The 20,761-nt window shown below is 50.1% G+C and overlaps 8 protein-coding genes across 8 annotated transcripts; 3 read left to right on the forward strand and 5 right to left on the reverse strand.

Annotated features, from left to right (window-relative positions):
* Window positions 1-3,394: 3,394 nt before the first annotated feature.
* On the reverse strand, window positions 3,395-4,900 carry PV06_01309 (uncharacterized protein; the record flags this gene model as incomplete). The annotated part of the gene is made up of 1 exon (XM_016401906.1): window positions 3,395-4,900. The coding sequence occupies one exon, from the start codon at window positions 4,898-4,900 to the stop codon at window positions 3,395-3,397; it is 1,506 nt and encodes a 501-aa protein (XP_016268959.1).
* A 387-nt stretch (window positions 4,901-5,287) lies between these two features.
* Window positions 5,288-6,239, reverse strand: PV06_01310 (uncharacterized protein; the record flags this gene model as incomplete). The annotated part of the gene is made up of 2 exons (XM_016401907.1): window positions 5,288-6,166; window positions 6,213-6,239. 2 exons carry the CDS (start codon window positions 6,237-6,239, stop codon window positions 5,288-5,290), a joined length of 906 nt encoding a protein of 301 aa, XP_016268960.1.
* Window positions 6,240-6,639: 400 nt separating this feature from the next.
* PV06_01311 (uncharacterized protein) lies at window positions 6,640-7,268 on the reverse strand (the record flags this gene model as incomplete). The annotated part of the gene is made up of 2 exons (XM_016401908.1): window positions 6,640-7,080; window positions 7,128-7,268. The coding sequence occupies 2 exons, from the start codon at window positions 7,266-7,268 to the stop codon at window positions 6,640-6,642; spliced, it is 582 nt and encodes a 193-aa protein (XP_016268961.1).
* A 969-nt stretch (window positions 7,269-8,237) lies between these two features.
* On the reverse strand, window positions 8,238-9,710 carry PV06_01312 (uncharacterized protein; the record flags this gene model as incomplete). The annotated part of the gene is made up of 1 exon (XM_016401909.1): window positions 8,238-9,710. One exon carries the CDS (start codon window positions 9,708-9,710, stop codon window positions 8,238-8,240), a length of 1,473 nt encoding a protein of 490 aa, XP_016268962.1.
* Window positions 9,711-10,252: 542 nt separating this feature from the next.
* Window positions 10,253-11,617, forward strand: PV06_01313 (ATP-dependent RNA helicase eIF4A; the record flags this gene model as incomplete). Its single annotated transcript, XM_016401910.1, has 3 exons — window positions 10,253-10,286; window positions 10,402-10,476; window positions 10,536-11,617. 3 exons carry the CDS (start codon window positions 10,253-10,255, stop codon window positions 11,615-11,617), a joined length of 1,191 nt encoding a protein of 396 aa, XP_016268963.1.
* Window positions 11,618-12,884: 1,267 nt separating this feature from the next.
* PV06_01314 (uncharacterized protein) lies at window positions 12,885-14,090 on the forward strand (the record flags this gene model as incomplete). Its single annotated transcript, XM_016401911.1, has 1 exon — window positions 12,885-14,090. The coding sequence occupies one exon, from the start codon at window positions 12,885-12,887 to the stop codon at window positions 14,088-14,090; it is 1,206 nt and encodes a 401-aa protein (XP_016268964.1).
* Window positions 14,068-15,167, reverse strand: PV06_01315 (uncharacterized protein). The gene is made up of 2 exons (XM_016401912.1): window positions 14,981-15,167; window positions 14,068-14,919 (listed from the first exon to the last, which is right to left on the reverse strand). Exons 1-2 carry the CDS (start codon window positions 15,034-15,036, stop codon window positions 14,262-14,264), a joined length of 714 nt encoding a protein of 237 aa, XP_016268965.1. The 5' UTR covers window positions 15,037-15,167; the 3' UTR covers window positions 14,068-14,261.
* Window positions 15,168-16,771: 1,604 nt separating this feature from the next.
* Window positions 16,772-19,112, forward strand: PV06_01316 (uncharacterized protein). The gene is made up of 2 exons (XM_016401913.1): window positions 16,772-18,852; window positions 18,924-19,112. The coding sequence occupies exon 1, from the start codon at window positions 17,175-17,177 to the stop codon at window positions 18,777-18,779; it is 1,605 nt and encodes a 534-aa protein (XP_016268966.1). The 5' UTR covers window positions 16,772-17,174; the 3' UTR covers window positions 18,780-18,852; window positions 18,924-19,112.
* Window positions 19,113-20,761: the final 1,649 nt, after the last annotated feature.

The raw sequence follows: 20,761 nt of genomic DNA on the forward strand, positions 1-20,761 counted from the left end.
TGCGAATCCATACTTCGAGTCGTTCAAGATCGAAACACCGTAGTCAGCCTCCGACAAGTCAGCAAACTTGTGGCAGCAAACTTCAAATTTCGCCATGTCCCAACTAGGAACGCGTCAGCAACATCCGTAACAAGATAAATAGCCACTTACCTGGTGTTATAATGGGTTGGACGTCGAATAATACCATACTGTGTCTCGTAGCTGGCTTCGGTGTTGACCACATCAACTGGGAATTCCACCTTCAGGAATTTCATGTTCTCACGCCATTCAACTTCGGCGTCGACAGACACATATCCGGTGTCACTATCACCGTCACACGCATCGAGGCTGATCGTTGTTTTCACCCAGCTATCTTTACTGACCTGCGTCTTGGTAGCAACACTGACGCGGTAAGGCCCGTCTTCAACAATTTCAGAGGCCTCCGACTTCAATTCCCTCCGAGACTCGAGGTGGAAAACTTCAACATCCCAGGCCTGCCAGTAGAGCGGTTTGTCATCGAAAATGACCAGCTGATTTGCTTTACCTCCTTTAGCAATGACTTCACGATCCGCTTTGAGGTCGATCAGGGATGTGATCACACCGGCTTCCACTTTGACTTGGAATTTGCTGTTCTTCATCATGAAAACTCCCTTCTTAACCTCTTCTACAGAGGCAGTAGACTGGATGGCAGAGGCTGTGTGAGTCTTGACGGCGCCCTGTCCGCCCGAAACAAAGGTGTATCTCTTCTCTTGAGCCTTTGTTTGCGCCTGTGGGATGCGCACCAGTTCGGATCGTTTCCATGGGGCGGTGTTCACCGCGGCAAGCTCAGTGTTGGGTTTGAGATGTTGAGACAGGCCAAGCACGATGAGAGCTTCTTCCTTGACCTTTGCACCGAGCTTCGCGTTGTGCGCATAAAGAGCGTCGGAGTCATCATAGCACATCTCTATCGAACTCCCGGGCAAGCAGTCGTGGAACTGGCAGAGGAGAACATTTTCCCACATCTCGTCAATCTCCTTCTTGGGGTACTTGTAGCTCTTGCTCTTCAAGCTGGCTAGGGTTGCTAGATACTCAATATCATGCAACATGATTTCTTGCTTGCGATTGTTCAACTTATTGTTGGCTTGTGTCGTATAAGTGCCACGATGTAACTCAAAGTACAGTTCACCATACCAAGTGACAAACTGGGTACCGTCTGCGACCTTCTTTTCGAGATTGGCGAAGAAATCATCAACAGACTTGCCCATTTGCACGCGAGGCAAGAGACCAGTAGTGTCACTGAGTCCACGACACCTTCGCAGCTTTTCAAGCATGTCTCTTGTAGGGCCACCACCACCATCGCCTTTTCCAAAGACGAGCAGTGATGTATTGTCTTCATTCATACTCTTGTGCTGGGTCACACTGCGTCTGACATCTCCAAAGTGGGCATCTGCAGTATAGGTCTCACTTGGCGCCATGTGACAGATGACCTGGCTCCCATCCAAGCTTACCCAGTTGAACGTGGTGTGTGGGAAGTTATTGATGTTGTTCCAACTCAACTTTTGAGTAAAGAAACGTGACATCCCAGCAAGACGACACAGCTGAGGCAACTGACTCGAATACCCAAAAGTATCCGGTAACCAGAATGTCTGGCATCTTTCGCCAAAGTTGCTCTCGAAGAAACGCTGGCCGTAGAGAAATTGTCTGACCAGTGACTCACCACTGGGCATGTTGGTGTCGTGTTCGACCCAGCTGCCGCCGATGGGCTGAAACTTCCCTTCCTTCACCTTTGATTTGACTCTGTCAAAAACGTAAGGGTAGTATTGTTTCAGCCACTTGTACTGCTGGGCTTGACTACACGCAAATCTGTGTTCTGGGTATCGGTCCATCAGGTCACATTGATTGGACCAGCTTCTGGCGACTTTACGCTTCGTCTCCGCCCATGGCCAGAGCCAGCATGTGTCGATGTGGCAATGCCCGATAGCATAGACGATGCTCTTCTCGTCCGAGTCATACACCTTTGAAGAATCGACGTTCTTTCCAATGTATTTCTGTGCGATCTGTCGACCTTTTTCGATCGACTTTGTGGAACCGTTATCGGCAATGAAGATGTCCATGATCTGGTTGCACACTGAAAGCGCTTCGTGCTTCTCCCAGCTATCGCCTGGAAATTCCCTCGCAGCATCTCCAATGATCCAAAAGTCGACATACAGCCGGCGGGCAGGGAGGTTGACGTCAACAATCTGTGCCTTCGATAGCGTATAGTATTTGTTTGGATCTGGGGGCTGAATGCTGTCGCCTCCAGGGGCATTGCCGAACATGCCATTACATGCCATCTCGATATAGAAGATATGCTCTTTACCATCTCTCCAGCTCTCTGGAAGGATCCATTCCGTGCGGTCTCCGCCTCCAGTTAGGCCTTGCAGCGGGTTCCCATCATGTGTCCATACTAAGCCTTCATTGTTTGCATCCCAATGGAATTCCAAATGCTCTCCGTCACACATGTCCTTCGGCACTGTGAGCTCAATCTTGAACCAATGAGTTGACCATGATGGGCCAAAGGATTCACCTCGGTGGGTAGGCCTGAACGCATGGGATGTTGCTTCTTTGAAGGTTGGCCGTGCAAGGTCGGGCGGAGAGTAGACGGAGAGCTTTACGTGCTCGTCGTCGTCGCACACATTGTGGTAGAGTTTAGCAAGAAGGCTTTGGTTCTGGTATTGTCCGCCTGAGGTGAATTGTCTCAGACTGTTGGATCCGTCAGCGTATTTCTATCGGTGACACCCTCCCCTAAAGACACTCACCGGTCTGTGTAGATATTCTCAATCTTCTTTCCAACAGGCTTCGCACTGAGAATGGGGTATTTGGACGTTGCCGGACGAGGCTCTCTCTCTCCTCCCATGACTACCGACCTTGGTAGGGTGCTGCTCTGTATCTATGATAGGACGGGGACCGGGAGGTCTCACAAGGGAGATTTGGGGGCCTATTTGGGGGCCTATTTGGGGGCCTATTTGGGATATGGACCAAATGCTATGCGTTGTGTCTGGATTTGACACAGTCGGCTTCAATGAAAATACAAGAAGGGAGTTATCAAGCTGGGCAACTCAAAACCTAAGTCGACACATCCATTGTTATCTCCCTGGAGGTCAGTCAGCAGTTGTTGTTTCATCGCAGCTGTACCTAAATGCGGGGTGTATTCTCTTCTCCAACCCGGACGCCCATCGATGACGAGGCTGGGTCCATTCGGAGCTAATCCATATTCGGACTTCGGCGCCAACCTGACGCAGGCGAAGCTGCAAGGTACACAGGTACTCGTACGCAGAAGTGTCAGTCAGTCTAACAACCTCCTGTCTACTCTCTGTTTGCTTCCATATCCTCCTTTGATGTATGATTGATCTATTGTGCGAGTGTCTCTCTATAAATAATGGACGTCTAATTGTCGCTAGATCCAAGATTCTCCTTCATCACCCATGAATGGATCTCCCAAATGCATCGCGCTCGTTTTCCGTGTTGGTCCAACCAGCACAATACTCTGCTTCAACATCCTTCGCCGCTTCTGGGATGTTCGTCCGGTCAGCTTCCGTCTGGCGCCCTCGAGGACCCCCACGAACTGACTCTGACCGTTTTGGTAGGCATTGCCCAAGTCGATGGACCTTCCTGCCTTGTGGTTGCGCTGTATCTTTGGTTGTTGTTGTTGCTTCTTCGTCATCTTTTTTGACCATATCTCTGCACCATAAACTTGGTAAGGTGTGGCTGGCTTTGCCAATTGTCTTGGTCGTGGCATTTCCTCTTCCTGGTAGTCTTGCAACACCGGACCCCGCTTAGACAGAGACAGTGTCCGCCATAAATGAGAAACGCCTTGCTGCAAGCTCGATCGGGGGCTATCACGTTCTGATTTTTTCCTGGATGGAGTGTCTCCGGCCACAGCAGAATCATTGGTGGCAGGTTCAGGAAGAACATGTTCCTGTCCATGTGCATACTCACCTGAAACCATTCTCGGATCGAGGCTGGTCCGCTCCCATGGTCGATTTGATGCTGATACAGGACTCTGCACAAAGTCGTCATCCAGCCAAGACTTAGAGAGCCTGCTGTCAGGAGTATGGTGCTGTGGCCTCTCTTTGCCACTATCTCCAGGGCTGACACTCTGAATGCTGGATTGATTGTCCCAGTCATCGGACACAGGACTAGGTAGTTCCGAATCTACTAGTCCCGCTGGAGGAGGTAGCAGATCAGAATCATTGACATCCGATATGCTGCCGGACATTGCACTGGGGAGCGGAGGTGTACGGGAGATGATGAGGGATAACTCGATAGGGGAAACTTGTGGTGAAGGAAGCGCCAAACTGTTATTCGCAACTTGACAATCGTGGTCTGGCGATGACGCAGACAAGGCAGACTCCAATTCATTTCGTCGCTCTCGAAGGGATCTGGAAAACTCAATGAATGTCGGTGCCGCCTTGTTGCTCAGCGGGCCATCGTTTCCTGACAGAAGGGTAGGCTTTAGTGAAAAAACAGATGAGCTGTCGTCAGCTCCAGAAGTCCCCAGTGGGTTTGGAGATGGTGTTTTACTGACGCTGAGTCGTCGGATGAGTAGTGGGGCTATAGTATCTCGATACGCCTGTGGTTGATGCAAGGCTGGTAGGGCGGGAGTGTCGATCAATTCCTGCTGCCCATTGTACATGCGGATGATGTTGCTGATCGTTGTGTCATTGCTGTAAACACTAGATGATCGTCTTTTCTCGAACGGCTCAAGGGGTAAAGGTTTATCTCGGTCAGAAGGTGTGGATTTTGTTGATCTACTCCGAGGTACATCGAGGAACAGACTGCTCTGAGATCTGGAAGCCGCAAGTTCCAAACCCTGTCTCTGTAGTTCAAGGAGCGCTTTCGACGGCGGTGGAGGAGTCATGAGCCTGCGGTGCGCCGATATAGGTCGAGAATTCATATCCATGATTGTTCCGAGGACTCGACAGCGAGGGTCATGCTGATCCGAGTCAATCAAGTGCTTGCTGCTCAGTAGAAGGGTTTCTTTCTAGTGATACATGATGCCTCTTTCAAAAGCCGAACACACTCTGGCCAGGGCATATTGTTGCAGAAGTGATACAGCAAAAAGAGGACAAAGAAGTCCGCTTTCAGCCACCACACCAACGAGCCCATTGTTCCCTTGGCACCCCATGGCAATGTAGACAACATCTTCAGGATGCCGAGGGTAAATGTTTCATCATCTGAAATTATAGTAAGGATGGTAGAGGATATTTTTGGGCTTATCGGAGCACCGAACCGCCCACATTCCAATGACTACCGCATTCTCGAAATTCAAGTAAGATCAACGCAACCCTCATAAATTTGCAGCTTTGACCAGGTCTTCTTTGGTAAGCTCATCGGTTGGTCGTCTTATGTCTCCTAATCGTCCAACTCTGCGTAGACGGTTTATCATATCCTCATCGCCAAAATGACTGTTGTGCTCGAACGTGGGCTCTTGGTGGTAGGCGACACGTGCAGCATCGACCAAGATCCTCGCAGTCATACCGAACACTCGGTACCTGGATAATTTATCCAGGTGGTCGGCGGTAGCCTTTTGTCCCTTGTTCCTTTTCGGTTTCGAGACGATTTGATTTGTTACTGGGACAAAGAAATTGTGCATACGCCATTGATTCTGATGCCAGTCGGTCCAAGCGCCTTTATACCAATCACTTGGATCACCAGGAAGGTTCTCCTGATTAGGTAGATCTTGATGGTACAAGAAGTTTCGGAATGGAGCAGAGAAGACGGCGGCTACTTCTCGAGCGTCTAGCCTCGGGAGGAGTCTCTCTGCGACGCTCGCGTCAAGCCCTGTCTCGGGATCATAAGAGTGAAGAAATGCGACGCAAGGACGGACAACAAGTTCTGTTTTGGCCAGGTTTGTGGGCATTTCGCAAAGGTGTTCGACTCTAAAGGGAGGAGGTAGTGCACTCTCGCGTCTGGGAAGACCAATCTCTTCGGATGTTTCCCGTCTAGCCGCTTCAAATGCTGATTCTCCTGCTTCTGCCTTCCCTCCTGGTAGTGCTGCATGTCCAGAGTATGAACTCAGGGTACTCGCTCGCATGGTAATGACAACCCTCAGCTCACCCGAGGGGTCGGCAAAAAGAAGGATCAGGACTGCAGCTTTGCGCGACAATGGCATTGCAGGCCATACCGTTTCCGGCGGCTTGTACTGTCTGAGTCTTTCAAGAGCCGCCTATCGAGGTTATGATTTTGCCGAGGGATCGAAGTATGGGACTTACGGCTGATGCTGGCGATAGAGGAGCCATGATTTCTTGTTGACTCTGCGACGAAATCCACCTCCGAGACAGCACAGACAGGCAATTCCGACTACGTGACTTGGTCAGGATGTTCCTATAAAACATCGGTAGTCATCCACAGAAACGATGGAACGGCTTACGGAGGGTTCGTCTTGATATTATTGATGACGGAAAGACATTGCCGAGGTATTTATCTAAAAGGGCGTCTGACATCTAGAAGCGGCTCGCGTATCGTTCTACCATCTATCGAATCACGTTTCTACGACATTGGGTGGGAGTGTTTCTTCACAGGACGTGCAATTAACGCACTGAATTGAATGTTTTCTTATTGAGTCTGTCAATCAAATCCTCCCGTTCCTATACCGACGCCTCAAGGTAGCATAGTAATCACCGATGGGCCATAATGTCGTCAGTCGTCCTGAGCCTTCCTCGAGCCTCCAAATCCAATCTTCTGTCGCTTGGTTGCCCGACCATCGGTATCATCATCGTTTGTGGCAGTACTCTTTTTCTTCTTTTTGTCGCCGCCTTTCTCATTCGTAAAACTCCCCGTCGGAGTACCTGCGTGGTTCGGTGTGCTTGTAGAGCTACTGTGAGAGTCTGAATCGCGCATGTAGGATACTGAACTGCGAGAGAAGACCCGATCTGAGTCAATCACCACGGCCTTTCTTCGACCAGCCCCTAACCCGCCTCCAGCCGCGCTCCCGGATATTGTGCCTCCTGCAGATGTCGCTGCCCCCGCTACAGCAGACGCTTTGATGTAGTTGTCAAATCCCTTGACAATGTTGCCTGCGATCGAAGTCTCTTCGAGATAGGCGGTCTCTTGACGGTAGATCTGGTCTTCCACAGCAGCCTAGCGAGGTCAGCACTCCTTGTCTTGAACTGTGCAGGTCGACCCACCATGTTGCGATCTAGAAGGCGTTTCTTCTGCAAGGTGTCGCGTAAATCACGTCTCAACTTCTCGTAATACGGGAGGCCAGGTCTGTCGCCACTGGCTGCAGGCTTCGCTGCCGTGCCAGTTGGCGGTACATTCTCAGCCATGGCACGGCGCGATGTCTGTTGGCGATCGCGACGATTTGTTTCGGTTTGCGCTGATGCTCGAAAGTCTAGCCTGCGAGATTGCGCAAGACAAGGAAAGGATTCGATGGAATGAATACGGGAGAGCATATGACCGCAAAGTGCAAGGCGCCTGCGCCGCGCATCAGAAGACTCGCTCTACCCACCCCTTCAATCATGACATCTCTCAAGTCTGAATAAATTTATTCTCGAGGATCTATACTTTTCCTGGGTTTATAGACGTTTGAAACTTCCAAGACTCTAAATCATGAATCATTTCGGCATGGGTCACGGCGGTATGGATCACGGAGATATGGACATGGGGGACAAGTGCTCTATGAATGCAAGTATTCCATGGGCGATATGAAAGCGCGTTGTTGACTCGAATAGATGCTGTTTACTTGGTCTTCGGAAAACCTATGCATCATCTTTCGCCAATGGAGAGTTACTAGCACATTCTCCCTCATCGTCTCGCTCCTAGCGATCGTGCTTTTAACAGCTGGCTACGAGTGTGTCCGCGAAATCAGCAGGCGATATGAGCAGCAACATAGTGCTCAAATGGCGGCTTACAGCACCAGTGGCACCAGTACGTTCTTGACGCCTCCTTCATGCCATAAATGTGTCTGATCTTGTCAAGGCGCATCACCTCAATTGAACGAATCAAGCTCACTGCTCGTCGTAGGAAGGGACTCGAAGGCGACTGCGGAACGAAAGGGAACAATCATAAAAGGGTTGCTTTATGCCGTGCAAGTGTTTTACAGCTTCTTCATCATGTGGGATCCCAATATCCTCTCCGAGAGATGATGCTAATATGACAGGCTCCTATTCATGACCTACAATGGCTGGGTAATGCTGGCTGTCGCTGTCGGAGCGTTTGTTGGATATCTTGTTTTCGGCCGTAGTTTAACATCCACCAAGTCTGTGGCCTGTCACTAGACGTGCAACATGACATCCTCATCGACTGTCTTCCTCTATATCATCGGCAAACCCGAAGCTGAAACCACCCGAGTCTTGTACAGCCTGGCTTGCATCATTTACCAGTTCCTCCCACTTCCTCTTTTTGACTTCTGCAACAGAGGCCGCGAGCTCAGGGTGCGCTTCCCGTAAGCGGTCCATAAAGAGTGCGTGTGGGTCGGCAACATTGTCTTTGAAACCAGAGACCTGATCAGCCTTGTTCCGGAGGAATTTGACGGTAGATCGAAGATGGGCTCGAGGAACGAAATTCTGAGTGATGGCGATGGCTGGGCTGAGATTGACCACGAGATGCCACCATCCAGAAGGGACATGTAAGACTTCTCCCTCTCGGCATATACCTTCTAGACAGCCAGATGTGCTGCGTGCCTCGGCATGGAAGGTTAACAGCCACTCCCCAATACTTAGAGGCGAGGTCACTTCGCTTTGATCCTCGCTCATATAGACACCCGGCGGCAGCACATCACTCGGAAACATAATCCAATATTTCGAGCCTCGAATTATCGCATTCCAGGCGCTGGTGGCATTGGGGTCCTTGTGAAAAGTACTTCCACTCCTTTCGGGTCCAATAATCAGCCATCTGTGATCTGGTCTTTGTTCTCTGAGCAACGTGAATAAGTCGTTTTGGAAGGCGTCCGGTGGAAGATAGGCCTCCTCGACATCTACTTCCAGGTTCATTTTCTCAACGAATGCCCTGTCAAACAGATACAGCGGGCTTTCGTCCTTTGTGGTGGCCATGTATGCCGAATACTTCTCGAAGGGCCAATCCACCGCCTCTGCACGAAAGGATGTTTTCCCGTATCTGGCGAGCAGATAATCCTGATCCCATTCTTTGTAGGCCTGCCATTTCTTCACAGGTTCTGTTAGAATGAAGGGCCGATCAACCCATGCGCTATCAAACTCGGAGGCGGACAGATCCTTTACCCTTGGTATCTCGTTGTGTCTGGGTATGCTGGAAACATAGGGTTTAAGAGAGATTTGTGAACAGAGAAACGGCCGATGCAAGGCATCAGAGTACAGATGTCGGCAGTCCACACTCGCAAGCTTTGGATTGGGAAGCCGTCTCACCGATGCTCTCCAACTTCCACGCCACGAGAAGTCATCTTTTTGGTCGTTGATTGCAAAATCTCGCCATAATTGGTCAAATGTCGAGTATGCGTAGAGGCCGCGACAAGTGCTGCCCAACGCGACCAGGGATGACTCATCCAGGAATTCCAATAACATCAACAGTAGGCTGTCTGGCAGCTGACCAAAGGATCCCATGTATTTCTGGGCATTCTCAGTCGAGGTCAGGGCATTTCCTGCCGGTCGCACTCCAAGAGGATGCTGGTCGGTCTCATCTTCCAGGGCTAATGAGTCCTCCGAAGTTTCCTGCTGCTCTTTTAACACATCATGGTCGTCTAGAATTGGTATTTCCGGGACTGTATCCGGCAACAAAGTTGTAGTAGAGATCATTCGTTGTTTTATGTCTAGTCGAGGCAAAGTCTCAAAGTCAAAGAGATGCACGTGAGGAGTACTACTGTAACCTGACGGAATAGACTACACGAGAGCAATCCAGCATTGACTAGAATGACAGTGAGTTCGTTTGATTCGAGACTCAAAAATTCCCTAGGACATTTGCCACTGTGGAAGATGATGGACAAGGCTGGTCTGAGTAATAAAGGCAAAAAGCCAAAGTGTTTGGGGTTTGGGTGGCTATGGTCGCCCCTAGCGCATTTTGCCAAGGCAGTATTTAAGCCTGCGCAAAAGTCTCTATCCAAAAAAAAATTTGATCTTGATCTCTCCCTGACATTTCACAACAACACTTTCACACAACTTACTCTAGATCATCCGGATTCTCACGAAAGAGAATCCTTTGACCTAGAAAACAGCACAAAAGCAGTTTTTTGAGACTTAGACGCCGCAGCCGCGCCTAGGTCTTTTCTCACGCCACCCTCACCCCGCGCTTTCAGATCACAGGCGCAGTTGCCAGTGATCCCACGACTTCTTTCGCAATCATGGCGGACAAAGGTCTCGAGGAGGTCCCAGAAGGTATGTGTTCATCGATCAAATGTGATGCTGACGGGAATGTCTCGATGGCATTCATGTCTCGCAGCCACGCCATGGACCACAGTAATGAATATTCGCTAACTTTTCTGACAATTAGGCCAAATCGAATCCAACTACGATGAAGTCACCGACTCCTTCGATGCGATGAACCTGAAGCCTGAGCTTTTGAGAGGTATGTTGATATTCCATGAAACTGTCAAAAATCACGGGCGGCGCTAACAAAATTTTCAGGTGTCTACGCCTATGGTTTCGAACGACCATCCGCCATTCAACAACGTGCTATCATGCCCGTTATCAAGGGTTCCGACGTTATCGCTCAAGCTCAGTCCGGCACTGGCAAGACCGCTACCTTCTCCATCTCTTGTCTTCAGAAGATCGATACCAACCTCAAGGCCTGCCAGGCTTTGATCCTTGCTCCTACCCGTGAGCTTGCCCAACAGATTCAAAAGGTCGTTGTGGCTATCGGCGATTTCATGAATGTGGAATGCCACGCTTGCATTGGTGGTACCAATGTTCGGGAAGACATGAAGGCTCTTCAAGACGGTCCTCAAGTCGTTGTCGGAACTCCTGGCCGAGTTCAGGACATGATCCAGCGACGCGTCCTCAAGACTGACAACATGAAGATGTTCATCTTGGATGAAGCTGATGAGATGCTTTCTCGTGGTTTCACCGAGCAGATCTACGACATCTTCCAGCTCTTGCCCCAATCCACCCAGGTCGTCCTTCTCTCCGCCACCATGCCTCAAGACGTTCTCGAAGTCACCACGAAATTCATGCGCGATCCTGTCCGCATCCTCGTCAAGAAGGCTGAGTTGACTCTCGAAGGTATCAAACAGTTCTACATTGCTGTCGAAAAGGAGGAATGGAAGCTGGACACCCTTTCTGATCTCTACGAAACTGTCACCATCACCCAAGCCGTCATCTTCTGCAACACCCGAAGAAAGGTCGACTGGCTCACTGACAAGCTCACTGCTCGCGACTTCACTGTGTCAGCTATGCACGGTGACATGGAGCAAGCTCAGCGTGATGTCATCATGAAGGAGTTCCGCTCCGGCTCTTCTCGTGTCCTGATCGCCACCGACCTTTTGGCCCGTGGTATCGATGTCCAGCAAGTCTCCCTGGTCATCAACTACGATCTCCCTGCCAACCGCGAGAACTACATTCACCGCATCGGTCGTGGTGGACGTTTCGGCCGAAAGGGTGTTGCTATCAACTTCGTTACTGCCGATGATGTGCGCATGATGAGAGAAATCGAGCAGTTCTACAGCACTCAGATCGAAGAGATGCCAATGAACGTTGCTGACCTCATCTAAGTGGGGGTTTCTTGATTGCAACAAACCGACCAGTTCCATTCCCAGCATATGGAAGGCGTTTTGTTGCTGCTACTGGTTGTACGCGACTGCTTGAGAAAAGTGGGATGAAGCTTGCCCTCCGACTGCTTGGCTCAAATGTCGCCGCAGCACGAACAAAAAGTCATGTAATTTTTCAGACTTGTTAACGGGGATTCATCGCTATGCGATGAGCATACGAGAGCGTGGTGATACCACATTTGACGGCTTTTGAGTCGTTACTGGTGTGGCACCTCGCGCGGGCGTTGGTGATTTTTATTTCCTTAATATGCTAGCTGGCAATCGTTGGCTATCGTCTCTCAGACTTGCACTACAGAGTGCACTTCATAGCATTTCTCATGTGACACGAAGGATGAGGACAATTGTTTCTGCGATAGACTGGTAGACAAATTGAGCAAATTGTGAAAAAGTTCCATGGGTGTCGACGTCTTTTTACGCCTTTTCTTTCCACGACGGTACTTGTATTGTGCCTCATTTGCAATTCCTGTCACTGACCACACAAAATCATTTCTGAATGCTCATCGATCAGTGCCAAATATCTCTTACTTGTCTATGTGCACAATGTTATCTGATCGAAAAGCCACAGTCGGCTACGCAGTCGACCTCCTCCGGTTCCATCAAGTGAGACGTGAGAATGCCTATCTCCATGCCCAGACGCAGGCCTACCACGACGAGCTCACTTTGACAAAAGCTGAGGTGAAAGAGCTAAAGACCGCTGTGCAGCAATGTCAGGCTGATTCAGAAAATTCACACTCTCTATCTAAATGGTACGAATTAAGGGCCGATCAACAAGGTGATCAGATCAGACGACTTCAAAGGGATCTTGAAATGCTCAAGGCAGAAACATCGAAGCACCAAGATGAATCAGAGCGAAACCTTACACATGCCACAGCCGAGACAAGATTACTAGAAGAAAAGCTCTTCTCCCGGATTGAGACCCTGTGTCAACAGGCAGCTGATACCTCAAGATCTCGTCTCCAGACCCTTAATGTTCGACTCGATGGATTCGAGGCCGTTCTTTCAAACAAGGCTGATCTGACGCTCGTTGAACGACTGCATCGCTCTATAGATCCGACACAGCCTCCTCATGCTTCACTGGATTCTGTGAGCCGCGTTGATAACAGCGTTGAAGGTACACACGATGCCTGCTCTGTGGATGCAATGGTTGACATGACTCCAAGAACATCTAGGTTTACAGGTGCACGATTCCCAGGCAACATACCTACCAGAGATGCCAACAAATCCTCCTCTGAATGCCCATCGTGATGCTGCTGTCAAACCTGCAGTACAACCCTCAATTCCTTCCGACCTGGATCTGGATGAAAATGTAAACACTGTCAGTTACGCAGGTCATCGAGTTTTCGGCGTTGACGAGAATGATTCGCTAAGCTTCTTGTCTGAGCCTCGAGCACCAGCAGATGAACTCACCAAAGCCAACAATCTCATGCAAGAGAGATTCGAAAGCTGGGAGCATTACTACTCCCGAGCTCTGCGCCTTGTGCAGACTTTACCTGCTACCTTTGAAGAGATGGTTGTACGACGATTTGCCGAGGGTATATTCCAGACAGTACAAAGAAAACAATGCCAACAATGGTTGGAACTGAAGGGATGGGCTTGGGAGAATGTAGGCTCATTCGGCAGTATTAGCTCGCAGGTTCCGCCGACACCAAATTCGAACAATGCTGGGAGCGTTGAAATCTCAGCACGTTACTCTAAGAAAGTGGAACTGCTGTTGGGGCAGGGAGGATTAGCTAAATGGAGGATGTCAAATACCTTGGCCAACGTTCCAACTGAGAACAAGGAGAAACCTGCAACGGTGTCGCTGCGACGAAGCCAGCGGCTAATCGAGAAAGACAACCGAATAGCCATGGAAACTGCAAAGGGATCAATAGATTCGGGGTCGCAAGTGATGGGTGGCAAATTCCAGAAGAACATACCTGATTCACGCCTGCAGAAGCGCACCGGCCAGAAGAGAAATGCACCAGTGTCAGAACAATATGGAACCCTTAGACCCAAGGAAACACATTTTGCATCAAGAAAAAATGACAATCGACATCTCAAAGCTACAGCAGGGCAAAATGCTGCGGCGGCCCGAGGCAGGGGGCCAGACGATGAGGAGGGGAAAGCACAATCGACTGCGATGTGCAAAGACACTGAGAGCATTGGACCGGGATCAAGCGAACAAGGACCTACAGGAGGCAATCGTAAGAAGCCTCGAGGTCATGTCAGGCATTTGCCACGACTCGTACCGCAGAAGAGGGTATTCTCAAAAGCTTCGAACGAAAGCAGTGGTGACGAAGGGTATCTCTACGAGCAGCCCGTCAAGAACAACGATGCTCATGAAATGCCTGCTGCCAAATGCAGACGTGTAGAGCGGCGCCTTCCTCTACCGCCACCTCCAGAGATTCCCATCGTGTCAACCTCAAGTGATGGGTGAAGACGCATGCCGCGTGGAAGATGGACAGAAGTAAGAGAGGTTCGGGTTTTCCTGGGAGCAGAACGTGGATGGTTTTAATATGTCGGCTGTCTTTCATTATAGATGGCTGTCCACAGTATGTCCAAAGTTTTGTGAAGATCGGCAGCTTTGAGAAGTCTCTGAGCGAGTGCGTCAAGTTTCCTTGAATTCGTATGCTCCTTCCGTGGTGTCGTCTACCACTTGCACCTCAATTCTTGCCTCGACCACCTCCCTACCGTCTGCCTCTAGACCGCATTTTACAACATCTCCTCCAACCAGTGGGCCTACACCCTTCGGCGTCCCTGTCAGGATGATGTCGCCCTCTTCCAAGGTCATGACCTTGCTGATGTCGCTCATCATTCGGGGAATATCGAACAGCATCAGGTTGGAACTGTCCTTTTGCTTGATGGTGCCATTGACGCTTAGCCACAGCACCACGTCGTGGGGGTCAGGTATCCGGTCAAAAGGAATCTCATGGCTTATGGGCAAGAAGGTATCAAAACCTTTTGCTATGCTCCATGGCAGACCCTTCTTCTTTGCCTCGTCTTGCACATTTCGGGCGGTCAAATCTATGCCAAGAAAATAGCTCTTGATGTAACTCAGCATCTTGGAGTCCGAAGCTTGCAGATTCTTCAGTCCTTCCGGAGAGGGTGTCTTTCCGATCACTAGACCAAGTTCGACTTCATGATGCAAGTTGACCCCGCGAGGTCGAATGACTGGCCCTTTGTTCGGCAGCAAGATAGAAGAGGGAGGCTTGAGGAAGAAGAAAGGCTGTGCTGGTCGGGCAGAGTTTAATTCAGTGATGTGGTCCCTGCATCTATGTCAGCGTTCCTGGTGAATCCATCTACACCTTGAGATGTTGGAATGCATACGCATAGTTTCTGCCAATGCAAATGACCTTTCGGCAATTTGCTTTGATGGATGCCATCCTGGTGTTTGTTGCGCCGGGGCAAGTAAATGCGGTGCTTGTGCAGACCCTGCGGCTATCGTAGTCCGTAGTCTTGGTGGAAGCCGTGCTCGTATCGTAAAGCTCGCCCTTGCTCCGTACAGAACTTGGTTTGCACCTTTAGCAATTGGCGGGGTTGGAAGCTTGCATCGGAGATATTTTATCCGATGTCGGATTTTGTCGAGAGCCTTGTAGCTTTTTCCCGCCAATCAGGATGAGTTCCGGCAATACATATCACAGTCGCCGTCATTCCTTCCATGGACTCTTGCTTCGTGAGCAACAGACCCTTGCATAATCTTTGCTTGAGATCATCTCAAAATTCTCGGTTCTATACACACCACCAAGGTGACATCAGCATCTTACCTTCTCCCCGGGTTCACTCCTCTTACCACGGCTAGCAGTCCGAGATCCAGGGTTGCTAGCTTGTTATGCGTACCAAAAGCCTCGAATACTAGACGACTTCAAAAATGCACTCCGCCTATTCTGCCTTGCATTGCATTATCAGGTAGATGCGTTACAAATCACGCTCTGCGAAGATTCTAAGCTCGCTATAGACGTTTTAGGTTTGACATCGGACACAGGGTGTCTTTCTTTGCCGCCATCGAAGAATGCGAGGTGTTTACGAGACCTCCCTTTCCCCCATGCCCACCCGTTCATCAGTTGATTCCACCAGTCATCTCCTGATTTCAAAGATCGCTGGATGAGTTGAACTGCAACAGTCAGATATCAAAGACCAACATGCACACCACCTGTTCGGGCCTAGGCCCAGCTCTTTGCAAGTTTTCGTTGAGCTGATCGCAGTGTGCGACGAGGTGGACTTCTTGCTTACAGCCCTGATCACGTACAGGCAAGACATCATCCCCATCAGACCACTGTGGCGAGCAGACTCATGTACAGCTAATCTTGCTGTGTCCACAAATGATGCTTCTACACGGTGGATTGGTGGCGTCTTCAGGGATACCATTGTCTTGGTTGCGAGCGTCGAACTCGCACCATGGAGTGGGCAATGGTTACACCACACCGTGGTGCAGATCTTCCTTTGCCGCATACAGCCTCGTGCACATGTGCGGGCCATTTCCAATTTTTCTCAAGCTCTTTCATGGCATCAGCGGTATTGAGGCGAGATCTTTCGACGTCAATGGCCTGGTTGATGACAATTCATTCTCTGGTACCGGACTCAAATCGAATGAGTCACTCGCTTGATCAACCCATGACATACGTGAAGGTGAATTAATCACTGTATGATAATTGCACAGGTTTGTGTATTGAGAGGCCTAGGTCTGATCGATCGTGCGCAATTTTGCGGCCGCGTATATCGTTGAGCTCGCCTCTTGCAATTCCAGCTCGCCGCTTTCCAAACACAATGCATTTCCCAGTCACCTGGTAGAGTGGCCATCTAACCCCTGGACTGGTCTCCGGTGAAAACAAGATATGAGCGCAATTTGACCACACTAGGATTCACCAATGCTCGGCTCAACAGCGGCTTTTAAGCTACAGTGAATGGCCCAGGATGCCGATTGCCTCGCGTTGCAATTTTCCCTGACAGCATTGAATTGGCTCAAAGCTTACCAAATATACCTCGCGTAATGGCTTGCATGGCCTCTGGGGGCGCTACAAGATTTTTTGATACGAGCTGGTAGACTTGTATTTGCCAGAAGATGATGTTCGGGGCGTGTGGATCGCGCTTTGGTGCGGGTCTTGTTCCGATTAGGCTGAACAATCTTCATCTTCTAGATATGGTTGGCGGACACGACTCCAGCCGAGCAAGAGGCGTGGATGTTCCTGGTTGCATACCTTCATCCCTATGCCCAAATGCTTCCACAGGTACTCGGGACCCTTTTCTGCTCAACCTGCGGCTGCCATTACTTCTCTAGAAAGGGGATAGCCTGTGCACCGGTATACCTCTGGATCATGACAGCAATCGAAATCGTTCCTGCTCCATCCATGGCGGCCATGGAACCATCACCCAGCTTCTGCGCCATGCGCACATCGGATCTCACTCGGCTGGTGACTGTGCCTGTGTGAAATAGATATGGATTACTATGTCCTGGTTGTAGGGCTGCCATGAAGTGTGGCAAGTACATCAGTCGCCTATTCAGTATAGTCATCGACTCTCTGCAATGTCATCTTCCTCCTCATCACGACGCGGGCGAGCCAGAGCTAGCAGCAATAGTACTCCGGACTTGCTTTGGGTCAATCGGACCCCGGAGTCTGAGACCTTGTCAGCCACACGACAAGAACGAGATGAACTCCGGACGATCACCAGCCATGCCAGACACTGGCGGGCTGCATTGCGTCGACAACAGAGACTGTACAGCGCACAGAACGAAGCAAGCCGTGTGCAAAGCGTTGTCGGATGGGGAAGACAAGGCAATCCCTCAGATACCAGCTCTGCAGAGACTTCAGCAGCACCTTCGCCTGCTCCACTGAACACCACGACTACCACCACTCCAGGAACTCCTTTTCCATTCCTCGAAACGCCCGATGATGCATGGTGGTCGCAGGCCATGTTTGAAAATGCCGTGAATGTCTGGCTACCATCCATATTTCAGAACCTGGATGCTCTGGACGGGGCTATATCTCCGAATTCGATCGCTGACACAATCAATCGTATTGTTCAGGGCTGTCGTGACAACCGAATGCATATGTACTCTCTCCTTGCGGCTAGCAGCGGCTTCTTCAAATTCGTGCTACATCTCCAGCCGGACCGCAACGATGCTCCAGAATACTGCATGAGTAAGGCACTTCAGTACTTACGACACCATCTGTCCGCTCAAAGCCAGCCCGGGCCCCAAGTCGACGAAATGTTGATCTTCGATCTGCTTGCCCTTTCTACATTCGAACGGTACACCACAGCCTTCGAGGGTGCAAGGACGCATCTCAACATGGTCACCCACCTGGTGCAGATGCTGGGTGGCATAACCGCTCTTGAAGCACCCATGCGAGCGCTATATCGAGTCTGGGATCTTCAGGTCGCAGGGGGTAGCAGAGACACACCATTCATTGCTCTTGACTGGGACCCTGGACTACTACCGCATGAACAAATGCGTGATGTTATCCTCCCAGGCCTGGCTAGAAACGGTATTGTCCCCAGTGGAGTGGCGTTGGTACAATACGGGAGCAGGTTGGGTCCTGATATGCGGACATTGGTCGTCGACGTGGCTCAGTGGTTTCAAGTGTTGCAGTACTGCCATGTGACCAATTTCTCACGATCCGCAATAGAGAGATGGTCTGCGCAAAGATCCTATGCTCTTGTCCATCGGCTGCTTGCTATGCCACATTTCGATCCAGAATCTCCTGGTGGAGCGCGTGGCCTAGTTTCGGAACGTCTTCGCCAGCTATTTTTGCTCTTGATAGCGGATATGGAAAGGACCCGAGCTGCAAGGTCAGCCTCTGCAAGGCCGACAATACCCATCGCAGACTCATCAAGATTCTCCTTCACAGACGTGAGTCGACTAGGAGCCTACTGGGGTCCGGATACCGAAGGCACTCAACAAGGAGATGTCCAAGACGAAGAGCTCAAGTTGTGGATGGTTTATCTAGACATACAACTGGCGCAACGAGATGAGGACCAACAGTGGTTCATCGGTCTTGCCAGGAACATGACTGCACGACTTGGTGTCGGGACAACTGATCATCTTGTACAGCTCATGTCAAGGTACGTCCATCGCTGTACGGTGACGGGCATGCCAAATATCGAGAGGCTTGAGAATTTGGTGGAATAAGGCTGGATTCCATGTCGCCCATAACTCCTACATGTTGCGATGATAACGTCCAAGCATGAAGCCTGTGAGTCTGGTAAGTGACTCCTCTGAAGCCCATACTAGGGCGTCCTAGATGAGTAAAAGGCTATTGACATACCTCTCTAGAGAGCTTTCAAGAATCTGTCTACTGTGACAGTCAAGAAATGGGAATGTTACTGAAGAAAGACTGTACACGCCGAGGATTGTAGTCGGAGTTACTTTGCTGAATTCACATTGATACCCTAGGGAACATGTACCCGAGTTTTCAAAACAGTCATTTTTCAGTTCACTACTTATAGAATATATACACATTCGGACATGGAAGTCACTTGACACAACCTCTGCCATGTTGAAATCTTTCAAACATGCATAAACGAGGGAGGCGAGAAACACACACACACACACACACACACACACACACACACACACACACACACACACACACACACACACACACAAGCACACGAACGCGCACCCGGTTCCTACTCCCCTCGTTCATACATTGGCCCTATCGTGGCTCATGATCAACATCATCGTCAATTCTATTGTAGACATTATTGCTAATTTTACAGTGTGCAGATTCGGAAGCGTATGCATCGTGCAGCAAGCAAAATGTTGCTGACTGTTGGGGCATGAACCATAACAGGAGATGGAGATTGTCCGGGAGTTGGTGCTACACTGCAACGTCCCTCACCTGCAACCGCACCCTCCGTAAACGAGACGAGATTTGGGTCACAGCAGAGTGTGGGTGGTCATGCAGGGTCTACTCTGTTTACGGCGAACGGGGGGTTGTTTGATGTGTACGTATGTATGCAGTGGTGGTCTCTCCTACTCTATCCCCGGCCTCTGACTGCTGCCCCTTCTTGTGTTCATGACCATCACTATTGCCTTCCGTACGTTTTGTAGCAGCGAAAATCACAGGATCAGAATGGTAACACCTGTGCGCACGTCTTGGGTTGAGTGTGAAAGGAAAGGAGAAGCAAGATGCTTGAACCTACGCTGGTGATGTCCCAACGAGGAAAACGGTTTTTGCCACCTTCGGCTTCCGGCGGTTTACCATTTCCATGGTCCCATGTATGTCGAGGTCAGAGGCGAATTCTCGCATCAACGCTTAAGGGTTGACTAACGTGGTGGTGTGGTACGTGGGAATCAAAAGGTCAAAAGGGTAAGGGTTGTTGTTGTTGTTGTGGTTATCAAGCCGAGAGAAGCGGGTGCTTTCGTAAGCGGCATAAGCGAGGCCTCGAAGTAAGCGAAGCCCCGTCCTTGTTTTCCATATGTAGAGAGAAGAAATATCGGAGTTTGGCATTTTGTTTGTTTGGTCATTATTGTTTAGTTTATTCCGTGAAAACGAATGACAACCATGCTTTACTTCTCCGTGTACGGATGGTTTAGAATTCGATCGTCTTTGCGGAGTAGAAGTGTGATGGAAGAAGAACCTCGTGGCAAGAGTTATGTTACAAAGAAGCTGTGCAGATATTTGAATTGGTTGCAACTTCAGAAACCGCATCTCCATGTACGAGAAGAACTATGAGCCGCTATGAGATTTCGAAGAGAACAATGGCCATGCATACTGCCAGATCCTCGACGTGGGCCGCAAGTTCATCACGCACACCGGGTCATCATGTACGGCTATGACGCCGACGTCGTCAACTTTTGGGCCGAAGCGAGCCAAAATCGCCTTCATGGACATTCCAGAGACCTGTTCGTAAACCTGGGAAGACTGAGGAATGATACGGAGACAGTTGAGTGAACGGAGACCCGCGTATCGTTGCGACAAACTGACCACTCTCCTTATGTTAGAACAGCAGGCCGATCATCTTCGTTGTACACAGCATGGGCGGTCTAGTTGTTGCTGATGCCTTGCACCGAGCCAAAGACGCCCTGGATAAGTATGAAGAAGACGTCTACCACTTGACATACGCCATTGCTTTCTTGGGCACGCCTCATCTGGGGGCGTCACTGGC

The sequence above is a fragment of the Exophiala oligosperma genome (genome assembly GCF_000835515.1).
Source record: "Exophiala oligosperma strain CBS 72588 unplaced genomic scaffold supercont1.1, whole genome shotgun sequence".
NCBI lineage: Eukaryota > Fungi > Ascomycota > Eurotiomycetes > Chaetothyriales > Herpotrichiellaceae > Exophiala > Exophiala oligosperma.

Excerpts from the sequence above, each read along its gene's own strand:
- PV06_01315 (XM_016401912.1), bottom strand. The coding sequence starts at position 15,036 with ATGGCATCCATCAAAGCAAATTGCCGAAAGGTCATTTGCATTGGCAGA. Across the intron at positions 14,920-14,980 it reads TGCATTGGCAGAAACTATGC|GGACCACATCACTGAATTAA; the intron begins GTATGCATTCCA and ends ACATAGATGCAG.
- PV06_01316 (XM_016401913.1), top strand. The coding sequence starts at position 17,175 with ATGTCATCTTCCTCCTCATCACGACGCGGGCGAGCCAGAGCTAGCAGC.